This window comes from Aspergillus oryzae, chromosome 5 (assembly GCF_000184455.2).
Source record: "Aspergillus oryzae RIB40 DNA, chromosome 5".
Classification (NCBI taxonomy): domain Eukaryota; kingdom Fungi; phylum Ascomycota; class Eurotiomycetes; order Eurotiales; family Aspergillaceae; genus Aspergillus; species Aspergillus oryzae.
Window position 1 is genome coordinate 2,069,219 of NC_036439.1, and position 15,876 is coordinate 2,085,094.

The 15,876-nt window shown below is 49.7% G+C and overlaps 6 protein-coding genes across 6 annotated transcripts; 3 read left to right on the top strand and 3 right to left on the bottom strand.

Annotated features, from left to right (window-relative positions):
• Nucleotides 1-1,030: 1,030 nt before the first annotated feature.
• Nucleotides 1,031-2,467, top strand: AO090701000110 (camp independent regulatory protein; the record flags this gene model as incomplete). Its single annotated transcript, XM_001822943.1, has 1 exon — nucleotides 1,031-2,467. The coding sequence occupies one exon, from the start codon at nucleotides 1,031-1,033 to the stop codon at nucleotides 2,465-2,467; it is 1,437 nt and encodes a 478-aa protein (XP_001822995.1).
• Nucleotides 2,468-4,551: 2,084 nt separating this feature from the next.
• AO090701000109 (uncharacterized protein) lies at nucleotides 4,552-6,265 on the bottom strand (the record flags this gene model as incomplete). Its single annotated transcript, XM_023237470.1, has 3 exons — nucleotides 4,552-4,998; nucleotides 5,080-6,155; nucleotides 6,241-6,265. The coding sequence occupies 3 exons, from the start codon at nucleotides 6,263-6,265 to the stop codon at nucleotides 4,552-4,554; spliced, it is 1,548 nt and encodes a 515-aa protein (XP_023091998.1).
• Nucleotides 6,266-9,421: 3,156 nt separating this feature from the next.
• AO090701000108 (tRNA modification protein MTO1) lies at nucleotides 9,422-11,568 on the bottom strand (the record flags this gene model as incomplete). Its single annotated transcript, XM_001822941.1, has 2 exons — nucleotides 9,422-11,381; nucleotides 11,462-11,568. The coding sequence occupies 2 exons, from the start codon at nucleotides 11,566-11,568 to the stop codon at nucleotides 9,422-9,424; spliced, it is 2,067 nt and encodes a 688-aa protein (XP_001822993.1).
• A 331-nt stretch (nucleotides 11,569-11,899) lies between these two features.
• On the top strand, nucleotides 11,900-12,586 carry AO090701000107 (acireductone dioxygenase (Ni2+-requiring); the record flags this gene model as incomplete). Its single annotated transcript, XM_023237471.1, has 3 exons — nucleotides 11,900-11,929; nucleotides 12,008-12,379; nucleotides 12,500-12,586. The coding sequence occupies 3 exons, from the start codon at nucleotides 11,900-11,902 to the stop codon at nucleotides 12,584-12,586; spliced, it is 489 nt and encodes a 162-aa protein (XP_023091997.1).
• Nucleotides 12,587-12,825: 239 nt separating this feature from the next.
• Nucleotides 12,826-14,467, bottom strand: mmm1 (ERMES complex subunit MMM1; the record flags this gene model as incomplete). Its single annotated transcript, XM_023237472.1, has 2 exons — nucleotides 12,826-14,254; nucleotides 14,412-14,467. The coding sequence occupies 2 exons, from the start codon at nucleotides 14,465-14,467 to the stop codon at nucleotides 12,826-12,828; spliced, it is 1,485 nt and encodes a 494-aa protein (XP_023091996.1).
• A 680-nt stretch (nucleotides 14,468-15,147) lies between these two features.
• AO090701000104 (DUF1183 domain protein) lies at nucleotides 15,148-15,873 on the top strand (the record flags this gene model as incomplete). The annotated part of the gene is made up of 1 exon (XM_023237473.1): nucleotides 15,148-15,873. The coding sequence occupies one exon, from the start codon at nucleotides 15,148-15,150 to the stop codon at nucleotides 15,871-15,873; it is 726 nt and encodes a 241-aa protein (XP_023091995.1).
• Between the last annotated feature and the right edge of the window lie 3 nt (nucleotides 15,874-15,876).

Here is a 15,876-nt window from a genome sequence, read left to right on the forward strand (position 1 = left end):
CCCATCCTGCCCAATATCTTCATCTTGTTTTGGTCCCTTTTTATTTTTTGATTTGTTTTTTACCTCCCAAGGATGTTTCAAGTTGTTCTCTGATATTTCCACAACTCTTGTTATTGTTTCGTTTTCGATTCTCAATTTCGTCTGGCGCACCGGTGGCTGTTCTGAACCCCCAAAAGTGGATAAATCGGCTTACACTCCCTCCTCCGGACCCAGGCACCCCAGACTGCGCAGTCACTGTCTTCACAGAGTGTAAGCCGAATTGATCCTTCTCTCTCTTTTGCTTCTTATAATTTGATTTCTTTCGCTCCTTGTTGCGAGTTTTGACGAACGAAAATCGGGGTTGATCTGACCCATCTTGCAGGCCTAACTCTTGGAATTCCCGCAGCGCTTTCTCTGGTTCGGGGACGAGTCTAGTCATAAGTCAACACTTTACGATCCCGATCGCTATCCGTGGAACCAGAGCTCCGGTCGACCCAGTAATTGCTTAGGGTGATTGAATCTCTCCGGATCCAACCCTTCTTTCCTGACGAAAGACCTGGGCAAAGAAAAGGACGGGCCCGTGCTTGCTGTCGATCCGGGTCGCCCACGTCTGGGTGATCCTTCAACTCGTTGAGAGGAGGGGATTTTAAACTTGCGCCATCATCCCTTTTCTACGGTTCACCGTCCGCTTTGACTCCCCATCAACCTGTCATTCCCTCCTAAACTTCGCCCCGGGAAGGTCGACTGGACATTTGCCTCCCCCTCCCGAATTCTCCCATTCTCCAAGCTCCAGTTTTTCTCCAGTGTGATTACAGCGCAGGAGTGCGAGAGCTTCTCATCGATTTATTTAACCGTACATTTCTGGCAGTCGCGATTCAGAGAAATCGCGGGTCTTGTGTATGCTATCCTCCTTTCTGCGGGTTGGGAGTGACTACTTTGTTGAATAACCATTTAGCCCGCGAAACCTTGATCAGCGGTGGCCTTAACTTTGATCGATTTTACCTCTCTGGCCCCCTTTGAACTAGGTTCGAACCTACAACTACCATAAACAATGGTCAACGGCACCACCACGGTGTTGGAGCCTACCTTCACGGGGTACGTTGCGACAACGCAAGATGCATTAATCCTGTTCGAGGCATGTTTGACCGGTGTCCTGCATCATGTGCCCCGCCGACCTCACGATCGTGAGCGTGGACATTTGGTCCGGAGCGGAAGCGTGTTTATCTACGAGGAAAACTCATCGGGAATCAAGCGATGGACAGACGGCGTCACTTGGAGTCCGAGTCGCATTCTGGGCAACTTCTTGGTTTATCGAGAGCTCGAAAAGCCATTCCCCCCGGGCGAGAAGAAGCGAGCGATGAAGAAGGCCAACCGACGGCCGGTACCTCCAAGCAGACCCGGGGAGCCCTATCCACGCCATGACAGCAACGGTAGCCAAGGCTATTCTCCTTCGTCAACCGGGACGTTCGGAGAGAGATCGCACCAGTCTGATGTGGAAAGAGCGCTAGTCGGTTCCTTGGTGGATTCATACGGCTTCAAGGACTCGGGTTTGGTCAAGAAGACGATGAGTGTGACTGTTTCCGGTGTGACGCACCATCTGGTGTCATACTATAGCGTGGAGGATGTGATGAGGGGTATCTTAAACCCGCCGTCGATGGTTGAATCACTGAGATTTATCAGGCCCCGGGCAGAACTGACCCAGAAGCAAAGCTTCCGGGCTCCCATTGATGATCTAGAGACTGGCGGCATGGAGAATCTAAATGACCCGTCTCATGCGTTGTACGGATATCGTCCTCCGCAGTTGGTGGCTCCCTCAGGGTATGGCATGCCGAATCCTCATCCCGAATTCTATATGCACGCGAACCCTTATGCGGCGACCCATCCGCCACAGTCGGCGCCGATGACGGCGTATTCAATGGCCGGATCAATCCCTGCACAGCCGGCTCCCAATCCTTATCTTCCTGCTCCATCAGCTCCGACCCAGATCCCACAGAAACCCGACGACTATCCGCAGTTCCGAGCTCCAGCACAGTATGGAACGAGCTTCGATGCGCTTAACCATAATCCTCTTTCGTCGTCCATTTCATCTGCCATGGGCGCGGCTATGCCGAGCTCCTTGAGTGACCGTAATCGGTCCCACTCGGATCACAGCCCCTCAGCTTATCGGAACTCTTCGATTTCCTCACGAAGTGTTGCAACCGATGCAACCTCACCGATGGACCCTGCCACTCCAGCTACATATTCACGGGGTAACAGTTTCAGCCTAGCGGGGCAATTGGATGGGGCGTCGCACCATTCTGTGGAACAGCGCGGCATGGCGGCCTTTGACCCTAGTATCCCTCGTCGGGAGTCGAATCCAATTCCTACCCCTTATTACACCGGAGGCGACAGACATCCGTACTATGTGGGCGCCACCGCTCCAGCGGCTCATGCTAACTACCCTGTCTCCACTTGGACGACGGCTGCTCCAGCTCAACCGCAGGTATAATCATTGTTGATCCAGCCCCTCTACTTGGTTTTTTTTTTTTTTTCTTCTTTTCCCTCTTTTTATTCTTAACACCTAATTTTTCTCACGTTATACGCTTTTTCTCTTTCCGGCGGAAGGGCGGCAATTTGGGAATAGACTCTGCATATATGCTACGGATGATTACCCGGATGATTACTGCTCTTAGAGGAGATACCGGTGGTTCCTTTTGTTTCTTCGAACGTTATATTCGTGTTATTCCCCCTACGATGATGTGATGCACTGCAAAATTCCCTCTCTTTAGTTCTAGCCTTCGTTCGTACTATTTCTGCCGTTTGGGTGGTGTCTTTTCGTTATTATTATCCTTTCTGGAAGCAATTTTCTCTGCGTGTCGCTCTAATGTGATTATGATCAATGGGTCGGTTTGGGTGGCACGGTTTGGGGCGGTTATCTGTGGTATTTGTTTGTTCGTTTTCTTCCTTTCTTTATGTTTGTTATTTGTCATGATCATATCCTTACTGTGTTCTGTGGGAGGATGCCGTGAATTCTGGTGTATATGGAAGCGCGAGCCGCAGGTTTACCAGTCGGTTCGATGCAACGCTGGCTTGCAGAACCGCCTCGCTATTTATCTCTACTCCCTTCTGCGAGTGTTTCATGCGATGTTCAGCGAGGAGCTGGTGATATTATTACCCTGTGTCTTTTCTCGGGCCCTTTCTGCGATGGTGCCCGGGCCGTTGTCGACTGCAAGATGATCTCGGGTACTGAAGCAGCGTTGTGCAGGAGATGTATATGAGAAACGTTTACTTCTCTTGTATCATTTGTGATGGATGGTTTTCGCGGGTATCTTATCATTTGGGAGGGACGACTCTTTTTGCATCTCTCACGTTCATGTTTTTCTTTTGTTTCAATTCACGATATGCACATGTGGGTGGTTTTCTGTTCGACTCGATCGATATCCGGCTCCTCGTATTCGGGAAAAGTAGGGTCAATTCAAGTATAATTATCTGTATTTCTTTGCTTTCCTTTCTCCATAACTTGATACCATCTCCTTTTTTCTCCCGTCGGTCTGTCTTTTCTGTTAGGGTTACCCTGGTGAATGTCATAACCATGACCCGTTTACATCTACGCAAACAACAATGCTATACACGACCTCAACCCTGAAATCAAGGACAGTGGATAACAGAACAAGACAGCAGAGAAAAATTGAAGATGTCACCGTAACAAATCCACGCAACCGACGAAACAAGGTTCCATACCCCAATCCACCTCACCCGACAGAATCTCTCACCAGCCACAGTATCATACACATCCCTACATATCAAAGTTTAAAAGAAACAAGAGAAATAAGAAAAACAAAACAAACCCTCGGCAGAACAGAGGATACAAAAGTTAACTTAAATCCAAATGCGTTAAGTAAGGTCAGGGTCTCCCCTCTCTCTTCCCCTCCGCCCATTTTCAATTTTGAGTTAATATACCTATAACTTATTACTTTCGGGATGCAGATCATGACCGAATGTGGGCCTTTCCATTTATCCCGAAGGCTCCACTCGGCTCCTGTCCAATGACGTGCGTTCACATGGCAATTAAGTACCGTTTCTGGGGTGCCGATCACGGGGCCCAGGGTTATTGGCTGGGGTGGGTTTTAGTCTGTGTCATGGATTTTTTTCTTTTTTACCTTTTTTTTTGGTGTGTTTTCTTATGTAGGGGTCTTATTGACTGGGGGGTTGGTTTTGTGGGGTTGATTTTTTTTATTTCTTTTCTTTTTTATTATTTTCTTGCTTTTTGATCATTTACTGGTTTTTTTTTTATTTTCTCTTTTGGTTTTAGGGGTTTAGATTAGGTTGCTTGGTGGTTGGTTGTTTATGTATTCATGTATGTATGTATGTGATTTTTATATACTTGCATAGTGGGGAGGGGGCTTGATTTGGGGTCTTTCTCGTTCGCATGGATTTGAGTTTCTACTGGGGTTAGGAGCTTGGTCCCACGTCGCTTTTATGCTGGGGGGTCATTGCGTATCATTGCTGGAGTCTATTGTACATACATTCATCAAACACAAAGCATAGAATATACTTTCTGGATGCTGGGAGGGAAGGAAGGGGGTGTAAAAGTCAATTGTATTTGGTGCCTCGACTACGCTTCATGATTTGATTATCCGACACGCTTTGCGTGATCTGCACTTTCTTAGACTGCGTCGATGATCGTTTATCCCGGATAGTCGCGGGAGATTGGGGAGGCGCTTGACCCTGCGTCTTATCTCGTTCTTTCGCAATGTTGCTGTTCGACCGCAGGGCGGAGATATGCGACGCGAGCTGGCTGCTGTGCCCGTGGCTGTTGTCGAGTAGGATCCGCACGGAGAGAGACCCCGGATCGAGGATTGGTAGCATATTGCTGACTCCGTTCCGATTCCCGGGCACTTTGCCTGTAGTCCCAATGGGTGTTGATCCTATGTATGGCGCTCGGGGGATCCCTCGAACGGGTTCGACCATGGCGAAATCTCGGGTGACTTCACGTCGGATTTCGTTATCGTCTTGGGCGATTCCGCCTTCCAGGGGTATCTATGCTTCTATGTGAGCTTTTATGGACTTTAGGAGATATCCTTGACCGACTTGTTCCAGTCAAGGGCGGACTAGACTCACCCCGGTGGTGACTTTTCTCCCTGGCATGTGTACATAATCATCGAACGAGCTCTCCAAGGTAGCAAAATTGAATCCTTTATTGGGCGTGAGGGGCTCAAAGCGCTGCCCAACTTCGACTCGAAAGTCCACCGACCGTCGGGGAATCGGTTTATACGCCGGGAGATCCAGCCACCATGTCGGGTAGTTGAAGTAGCTGCACTGCAGGACCGGCTCGATATCCAGCACCAGTTGGATTCTGCTGTCGGCGCGCGGTTTCTGGATTAACATGGCGAACGTGAACTCCCGTGGCAGACCAGAGCGTTGCAGGTTGTTTTCCTCCAGTGACCAGACAATCTCCCCTGCCTCGACGTCGAACTTCCGCCCGCGTGAGCTCTTCAATGACCGGACTGAGCCCTGGATTCTCATCATCTCGTACCGTCGGTACCGTCCATTTATGCCGCCGGAGGGCGAGATGCTGGCTAAGAGGGGTAGCTCAGCTACCCCGAGCGATCCAGAGAGACTGTAGTTCCATTGAAGCGTCTCAGGTGAAACAGCCCCATACAGGAGATGCGGTGCGTGCTTGAGAAACCGTGGATTTCTGGACCGGTAGGCATGGGGCTTTTGCGACGCAGTGGAGGGCTTGGAATTCTCTCGCATACTGTGGATCGAGGCTCGGATGGTCGCTGCCTTGAAGCGATGCGTAAGGGTGTTGGGAGAGTGGAAAACGAAATTGATACCCAGGAAGTCAACATGGTCGAGGTCTTGATCAGAGACGGCTGGGCTCGAGTAAAACCCGTGTTGCAGGCGCTGCACGTGAGCCGTGATATAGGCATCTCCCGGTAATTGACGTTCGTAAATACATGCTCTGTTAACCATAAGACGGGGGTGGGCCAGATTTGGATCTGTAGAGGGCTCCGTTGATGGGTGCTCCGGTGCACTTGGCCGTCTTGATGCTGGAGGCGATGGAGTTCCTGGTGGTGCTGGAGCCGCAGGACGGTCTATAGTGACCATGGCCAGGTTCGGGTTCCTCATCGGAAACGGCTCCGGATCCTCACCGTCATCCCATATCCCCATGGTGAAGTCATGAAGTCCTATCACTACCCATAGAGTAACACACTATAGTGAACGGCTAGAGCACTCCTACGGAGTAGCTTAAAAGTCCGGGGTAAAGGCATTCTATACGTGTCGCCTCATTTTGGGGAGTCATTTAGTATGACGATAGTAGTGTGAACAGCTGCTCTTCTTATTATCAGGTGAGAAGAACTGATGGGAGCAGGCAAGTCAGATGAGACCCGCGCGGATTTATATAGCAGCATGCCAAGAAAAGGTCGATCTGCTGCATCAGAGCAGATGAACTTTATCATCTGTAATGAGTCAGCTGGAGATCTTGAAACGTTGCTTGATCAACTACCCATTACACCATTTTGCACTACTTGTCAGCCTTACGACTCGATCATGATCGTTGTCATAGTCACTGTCAAAATGCCATCGACTAGTCGTACTGCTGACCGGTCCCATCACATGACATTTTCCGGAGCAACTGTTGTTCCGCGGACGTTTTCCTCAAATCACGAGCCTCGATTTGTATAGCCTCCATCGTGCTTTTGGATTTTCTACCCGATATATCTCTCTGTGGCAGCTCCCCAGCCAATTGCATTCAGGCCTGTTTTGAATGGCAATTGCCTGGACTATTTGTAAGTTGCGCTCCTGCTAACCTTGAGATTTCCCTCGGGTTGGAGTCGCGGAACTCGGTCATCGAGCTGCCACTACTTCTATATCACCCCATCGGATAGCTTGAACCGTTATCGGTAACCACGGATTACTTCGTCTTTCATTTTTTGATACCTTCTTTGTTTTCTTGTTAGTTTCCGCGGAAGGGAATTTGAATTGGACTTGGTAATATTGCTTTTCTCTGTTATATGAATTTGGCCTGCGGAGCATTGACCTTCGATTTCAGTTCATGGATTAACTGATTTGGCCTCCTGGCAACATATCGAAGCTGTATACTATTGGTTATTCTTGCAAAGGATCAACATTCCTTAAGTGAACGTTCCTCTTTGAAGTTGGAAGCTGCGCAGGTCTCCCCCAGTGCCATACTGCAGTTCACTCATTGACCTGATTGGCTTTATAATCTACTCATTTTCTCCCAATATCGAGCCTTTATTATGGCAGCAAGATCTTTTGTGCTGGCGCCTCTTCGCGCGTCTCGACAGTGTCCTCGCTTTTTCAATGGCATTGCACCTCCGTCAATCGGAAACGCTGCTGCCGTGCGGGAAGGATGGTCGGCCTTTCGGATGGAGTTTCGCGGTTCTTCAATCTTCACATTAGCTGGTCCGTCGAACTCATTACGAAGCAAGTATGGGATTTTTCTTATTCAAGTTAACCGTGCTTGGAAGGGGATATTGGTCTGACAGACGCCTAGATCCCTGAACAACAACGGCTGCACGACTCTGCGCTTGACGTCTCATTGGCGCCAAAGTCTCGGTCCTCAAAGGAGATGGCATGCCACCGAGAAGCCCTCTGACCAGACTGATGCACAAAAGTAGGTATTCTAAATATCCTGTGTTGTGTCTACACGGAATTTTCATCAATGTCTTGTTTTTATTCGCATTGCATTCATGATTTCATGGGGACTAAGTGATATAAGATCTCAAACTGGTTCAAAGAAATCTCCAATTCTCTCTCGCATTCCCCTACCTTCCAGCCACGAGAACATCTACACGATTCCCAATATTCTCACTATGACCCGCTTGGTTGCCGCCCCTCTCGTAGGGTATTTCCTTGTCCATGATTATCACCAGGCTGCGTTGGCCCTATTCGCTTATGCTGGAATTACCGACCTCGTTGATGGCTACATTGCGCGGCGATATAACCTCCAAACGGTTGTTGGGACGATCATCGATCCTATGGCTGATAAGCTACTGATGACTATTGGAGTCGCTTGTTTAGCAGTCAACGGCTCCATTCCGGGTAAGCAACTCACTGACCACTATGTGGGGGAAATACCGACATGTACAGCGATGTTAACTTGCTCAAATAGTGTGGCTCGCCGTCATTATTCTTGGTCGTGATGTCGGCCTTGCTATATCCGCGATTTACTATCGCTGGATCTCACTTCCCCCGCCCAAAACCATGGCACGGTATTGGGATTTCTCTCTCCCTTCCGCCGAGGTCAAACCCACGACGATCTCCAAGGTCAACACCGCCCTGCAGCTGCTACTTGTGGGTACTGCCATTGCACTGCCTGTTGTCCCGGAAGCAACCATAGACGCATGGAATCTCAGAGAAGCAATGACCGGATTTCAGTAAGTGGACTTTCTCAGTTATTGTCTATCATTCCCTTTCACCTTTTCCTATCTTTTTTGTGCTGCAAGAAAATAGCATGAGCCGGCAATATAAGCCTTCTCGGGAAGAAAACAAGCACATACGACCATAGGGTGTGGAGAACAGGGCTTCCCGTCCGCTCAGCCGTACTTAAGCCACACGCCGGGAGGTTAGTAGTTGGGTGGGTGACCACCAGCGAATCCCTCCTGTTGTATGTTTTTTCTCATCCTTTTATTTTTTGATTATTTATTAGTCTTATTTTATTTTCTTTTCTTTTCTTTTCCTCTTTTTTTTTTTTTTTTTTTTTTTACCTTTCGTGTTTCAGTTTTGTATATTGATTGAATATGTGCCACACATGATAATCTCTCCAACTGAAATTGAAATCTAACAGAAAAACTTAGATACCTCGTCGCAGCCACCACGATCTGGTCTGGAATGAGCTACGTCTTCTCCAGAGACGCAGTCAAGATTCTTACAAAGGAAGAAGTACAAAAGCGCCTGGCAAGGGCCAGCGTGAAGAAGTCTAATTGAATATATCGCATCAATACGTGTATGTCACATGTATATTAGTTAAGCATCTATCTTACATATAGGAAGCGGTTTGCATGTGTTGTGACAGTCTTTCCAGTTCAGCGTGAGAGTGCATAAGCTTCTCTTGGAGTTGTGTTTTAACATTCTCTAGTCAGCGGGAATAAAAATGTTGTCCTAGAATAACATGAAAAAGGTATGTAAATTTAATGGTTTATCTATCGCGTTACTGCACATAGTGAGGTGAGGTGATTCCTATATTATGTACACGTCCATGACCCGTCAGAATCGACCAAAAGAGAAGTTTGAAAAATACAGAATATTATACATGTTTCTCCGGAATATTCTCCCTAAGGACCGGAAGCCAAGCAAGCCCTTTCATATCAGACACCCCCATCCCTGAACCTGTCCATTGCGCCTAGTGTGTTTGCCGCTGAATATCCAAAATATAACTGCAAACTGTGCATCTTCGTAAGTGATGTGTGTGATTATGTACCAGATTGTTCTCGACTTAAGGAGCTTGTTGTAGAATGTCATCGGGGGTTTCTTCTAGGTTCTCACTCGCAGGGTGTGTACCAGTTCTCCTAACATGAGCAAGTAGACGTATGGCACCTGCGGGAGTGACACCTTCAATCCGTCGGGCCATACCAACGCTGACGGGTCGGACGCGTTCGAGAGCCTGTTTTTCCTCTGTGCTAATGCCTTTAACCTTGGAGTAGTCCAGGTCAGGGGGAAGGAGTAGGCTTTCGTCCTGCAAAAACTTGCGGACCGCTGTCTCTTGTCGTGCGACGTACGGGGCGTAGCGGCGTTCAATAGCAACGCGGCTTCGAATTTCTGGGGCAAAGGAAGAGGGGGTGTAGACCTTTCCGGAGGGGGATTCAATGTGCGGGATTAAGGCATCAATTTCGACTTCGTCGAGACAGAGGAGGTCCAGTGCTGAACGGATAGAAGTGTCTACTCGGGCCTTGAAGCCTCTACGGGACCATGCGTTAGAGGACATTCTTGTGTTGGCGAGAAGAGTCTGGAGCTCGTTGATCTGCGCCTCGGTGTCGGTGAAATGTCGCCAGCGTTTGTCGGAGACGACACCCGCGTTGCGAGCCATTCGTGTTAGGCGTAGATCCGCATTGTCTGATCTCGTGGAGATACGGTACTCGCTTCGCGTTGTGAACATACGGTAGGGCTCAGATACACCCTTGGTGATGAGGTCGTCGATCATGATTCCAATGAACCCGTCTGACCGCGTAAGCGTGAGCGGCGACCGGCCTTGAGCGGATAGACCAGCGTTGGTACCGGCGATGATACCTTGTCCCGTGGCTTCTTCGTATCCGGTTGTTCCGTTGATTTGGCCGGCGAGGTAAAGTCCGCTGATCAGTTTCGTTTCCAGGGTAGGCCAGAGGTTACGAGGATCGATGTAGTCGTATTCCACTCCATAACCTGGTTGAAGCATGCGCACGTTTTCCAACCCACGAACGGTCCGTAGCATCGCGAACTGAGCGTCTTCCGGAACAGTCATAGAGATTCCATTAGGATAGATGACGTCGTTAGGCGCAAATCCCTCTGGTTCCAGCCAGATGAGATGTCGCTGCTTGTCCTGAAAGCGTATGATCTTCGACTCAAGAGAAGGGCAGTACCTTGGTCCTCTGACTGTTTCGCGAATGTGGATGGATTTATCCAAATTAGCACGGATAATGTCGTGAGAGGCCTCGTTAGTATGGGTCATCCAACAGTTGAGCTGACCTTCGTCGCCGACTTGAACCGTATTGTTCAGGTAGGAAAATGGTTGCGGTGGTGAATCGCCTTTCTGAACTTCGAGGGACTTAAAATCGATCGTCTTCGCATCCAGTCGAGGAGGAGTTCCGGTCTTCAGACGACCAAGCTGGAACCCAGCTTCACGGAGGGACTTGCTTAGTCCAAACGTAGCGGCCTCCCCCATGCGGCCCGACGGGTACACTGTCATTCCAATATGAATTTCTCCGCCCAGGAAGGTCCCTGTTGTGATCACCACTCGGCTAGTAGGTATGACCTCCCCAGACTCCAGCCTTACTCCGACAATTTTGCCCTGCGCACCTGGCACATCCTCCACACCCTCTTTTGAAACCACTATATCCGCAACTTTCCCCTCCAAAACACTCAGCCCTTCAGTCGCGAGTAGCTCTTCTTGCATGTACTTCTTGTACAGGTCACGATCGATTTGAGCGCGAGGCCCCCAAACTGCAGGTCCCTTTGATCTGTTGAGAATCCGAAACATGATACCCGCCTTGTCGATTATTCGTCCTGCAACACCGTCCATTGCGTCAACTTCCCGAATCATTGTGCCTTTTCCTATTCCTCCAAAGCTTGGATTGCACGAGCATACGCCGATGTTAGAGAGCGACGGTGTGATCAACGCAGTGCGAGCACCCGAGCGAGCTGCCGCAGCGCAGGCTTCCGAGCCAGCGTGTCCACCTCCAATGACGACGACATCGTATGGCCTGCACCACGAGCGTTAATGCCATGAACTAAATGTAGAATCCTGAAAAGAGGGATAGCGATAGGGAAGACAAGGGCATACCGTGAACCATCAGAGACAGTGGCCAGGCCGCGAACTGAACCCAGCAATCGGGAGCGAGAGCCGTGACCCCATCGCTGAAGAGTCACTGACCGCACCCGGAAAGCCATGACGACGAGGTATATGGTAAAGAGTCAAATCGTAGAAAGAATCCCAATCCCCGATCAACTCAACAGAAAATCTAGCTAATACGCATCACGTGCAGGCACGCTATGGCCGTTAACTCCGAGGGCGGTGAGGACAGAGGCCTCGATCGTTGCGCAATCGTTGGCCAATTGCGGGGCTCGATTTTCTCAACCCCGCGGACCATTGGCTTGCGGTCCTTTTTTTCTTGATTCATCCACAGCTGCTCTTCTCTGTTCCTGAAGTATCTTCTCCACCGGTAATTGGAAATCATCTTAAGTATCATCCTTTGAAACAAAGTCAGAACCACAAGTCACGATGAAGGCATACTGGTACGACAACAAGCCGGTACGTTCAACAACTCCGAAGACGCTGCCCGCCGCCGTCAGGATCACAATAGGAGGACGGTAGCTAATCTCGTCACAGGGTGACCAGCGCGAGCCCCATGACTCTGGACGTCCTGTCTCCAAAGACTACCTCGCTTCTCTCGGAGTTTTCTACCGCTACTGCCCTGATATCGAGTCTGTCAATGCTTTGGCCAAGGAGCGCGGATATAAGAACCGCGATGAGGTGTGCGTTTCTCCACAGACCATGGGCGATGTGTACGAGTCGAAGGTGAAGATGTTCTTTGCTGAGCACCTTCACGAGGATGAGGAAATCCGGTACATCCGCGATGGTGAGGGTTACTTCGATGTGCGCGGTCAGGATGATGAATGGGTCCGTATCCAGCTCAGCAAGGACGACCTAATCATCCTTCCTGCCGGTATCTACCACCGATTCACAACCGACGAGAAGAACGTGAGTTTGTGTCAGTTGTCTCAGATTACGTCTAGCTGCTGACTATGTATTTGTAGTATGTTAAGGCTATGCGCCTCTTCCAGGAAGAACCTAAGTGGACGCCTCTGAACCGTAGCGAAGATGTCGATACCAACCCCCACCGGAAGACATATCTTGGAACTCTCAGCACAAGTGCTGTGGCTGCAAAGTAAACGGGTGGCTTGCTAGGACCAGGGGCCAAAGTATGGATATTGGGAAGGCTCGATATGTTCCATGATCTACATCTTTCCAGGTGATTGGCATGGCTACATTTGATGATTGAATGTGTATATATCAAAGCAATGAGATTCATGATGAGCATTCAGTTCCGCTATGCACACGTAGTACACAAAAATACACGCGCTTATTATGTGAAAAGATCCTCTTTGTGAAAACATATGTTAGTACACATCAGCAAAATTAAGCCATTAGTTAGCGGCCGCACCTCCAGGTAAAGTGCCGGGCATGTGAAAGTCATCACTCATGCCACCACCGCTCCCCTCTCGGGTCATGCTATGGCTGCGAAATCCACCTGTCTCGACATTAAAACTACTCGTTCGTGAGACACTGTCGAACGGTGGCCGTGCCCCCAATCCTCGGAATCTCAGCCCGTCTGGCTCCCTACCGATGTCATCGGCTCGAAGTGAGTTCCCCATATCGGCAGACATAGCGGACCGTGATGCTGCGTTAGAGCCAGTCTCAGAATCTTCCCCTGTCCGTACGCCTGTCCGGCCCATGCGAGGCCAGAGATCGGGCAAGCCTACCACCTGCACTCGGGGTTCTACCACCCGTTCCTCGAACCATGAATGAACACGAGCCTCCACCAATTGAGCGACTTTGGGTACATCCTGAAGCCTGCTACGGGAGCCAATAAGTGACCGCACTGAGAGGTCAAGTCGATAATCAGGAAGAAATGAAAATGCGACGTTGCTTTTCGGGCTGGTCTTTGGTGGAGACTCTTCTTGTGCGTTCGGTGCCTCTTGAGTAGGCTCTCTTGACCCATTGGTAGGGTGTGTTCCTGCATTGACAGCCCCATCTGCAGTGGGGGGTGACGGTGAGGGTGACGGTGTGTGAAGGGGAGGCGTGGATGCTGGGACCAGAGATATGCACAATGTCCCTGAAAATCGTACAACGGAAATAGACAGAGCCACTGGGAGAATGGCTGAGCAAGGTTTGGGGTAGTTCAATAAAAGGGAGGTCTCTACAGCAATAGAGAGATTGTCATCACTCAAGTCGACGTCTAACAATGCCTGAAGCCTTCCACCGTCAGAGTTGGGGTCGTCCACAGCAATGATGCGGCAATTGCTGAATATTGGGAACTCTTCGCCTAAGGATATATCTGTCACTGCGATCTTGTCTATGAAGGAAGGCTTTTTTTCTGGGTTGTTCAATGCGGCAGTCAGCGAGCTGAGGATCGAGGATGTAGGGTCATCCTTCAACAAATACGCCGTTTGCCTGTACTGTGCAATAGTTTGTGCGATCAATACATTAAACCAATCCAGTGATTCCGGCTGATGGGAGGAATGGTGGATTCTATGGCGGCCGTGCTTCCCCGAGGGATTCGTAGGTATAGCACTGTAGTAGGTTTTCCGAAGAATGGATCGAGTGTTGGTAGCGGACGACGGCACCGGACGAAGAACGTTGGACGTAGAGGGTTTTTCCCTCAGTGATCTAGAGGTTCCCTCATTGGGGTTGATGGTGTAGATCGAATTGGAGCGTCTGTGGGTTGAGGCGCGGTGAGAAAGGCCGCGGGACGGCGGTGGAGGAGCTTCGCCGAATATGAAGAACTTGATGAAGGCACCGATCAGTAGTACAACGGAGAGCTGTCCGAGAAGAAATCCCTGAGTGAAGGATAGACTTCATTGCTTCATTAGTTTATCAGTAGAGCAATGCCAGGGCGTCTACTCAAATGACGTACGAGGATTGCGCCGGAACGGCCGAGGGTTCATCTAATCAATTCGGCACGGTTAGCCATAAAAAATTGAACTGTAAGTTGGGAGAAACAAGGGCGCACTTTGCTGAAATGTCATTTTCAGCCACTGTCGACCTTAATGACTGGTCATCACCCATCGCTGCACCAGCGTCAGTAGAAGGTGGGTGTGTGGTGAAGTACAAAAGAGGTTGGAGTTGGAGGGTTTGACTTCCGCAAGCAATTTGATTTAGACTCTCGACTAGTCCGGACTAGCGCCAGATCTTCTTATCGGGATTGATTATCAGAACTTATCGTTCTCTTTTCGATGTATGTACCAGCAAACACAAGAACATGGAACAGGGAATCAGGGACAAAGAGTAATATACCCACTTTATCTGCAGTGTCGGAGGAAGTTCCTTTTCTTTGCTACGGCGAATATTAAAGACTTTCAAACCAAAGACACGTTTGTGGCCTGCCTAGTGGATAATGACAGCTGTCAACATGCCCGTAAACTAAACGCCACCACAGCTACCACGTATACAAAGCTCCACTTCTCGTCAATCTTTTCACGAAACCATCCAGCTGTCATCGCTTGGTTTACGTCTGAACTATGTATTCAATAAACTTACAGACATTCCTGTCTTTCCTTCTTCTTGCGCTTCCTGTCCTCTCATATGGCAGGAATCCTCCAGGCAACAATGCCATCCTTCTCTCCAATGTGCAGACGTTGACTCTGCGCGGAAATCGTCTTACAACCTCTCGCCGTGTTGATCCCATCCCCCAATTACAATGCACTGGGCCATCAAAGAGGATATGTGACCTGTATCCCATCGATGTGATGCGATGCAGCAATGCTGGCTACGACTATGATGAAGAAGACGTCCAGTGGACCTGTACCGCATCCCTCCCCCAAGAGTTCAAGCTTGGTTCTACAGATGTTGTCTGCGAGGGATACCGAAATGCAGATGACAAGTGGGTACTGAAAGGCAGCTGCGGTGTAGAGTATCGACTATTATTGACAGAACTTGGAGAGCGGAAATTTGGACGTGTACGCGAAGAAACTAGGCCTAGAATGCCGTTGAACAACAATGAGAACGGCATGGCTTCACTAGGAGATATACTCTTTTTTGGGCTCATGGGTGCGGTCTTCTTGGTGATTCTGGTAGCCATATATAATGACTGTTCTGATTCGCGAGGAAACCGAAGAGGCCGCACCCCTGGTCGTGGGTTTGGCGGCGGAGGTGGTGATGGTGGTGGTGGTGGTCCCTATCCTGGGCCTCCACCACCCTATAGCAGCTGTCCGGATAGTAGTTCTTTCACATCGGCACCTACTGGGCAAGGCTGGAGACCCGGCTTCTGGACAGGTGCCCTTGGTGGTGCCGCGGCTGGCTATCAGTATGGGAGAAGAAATCGTCACGAATATCCTTCTGCTGGCCGGCGAGCGACTTCCTTCGGCAGATGGAATGATGCAAGTGATCCTGGAGAAGGCAGCCCGCGGTCCCGTTCTCCTCAGTTCTCTACTCCGACTACAAGTACAGGGTTCGGTTCAACGAGGCGTCGGTGATAC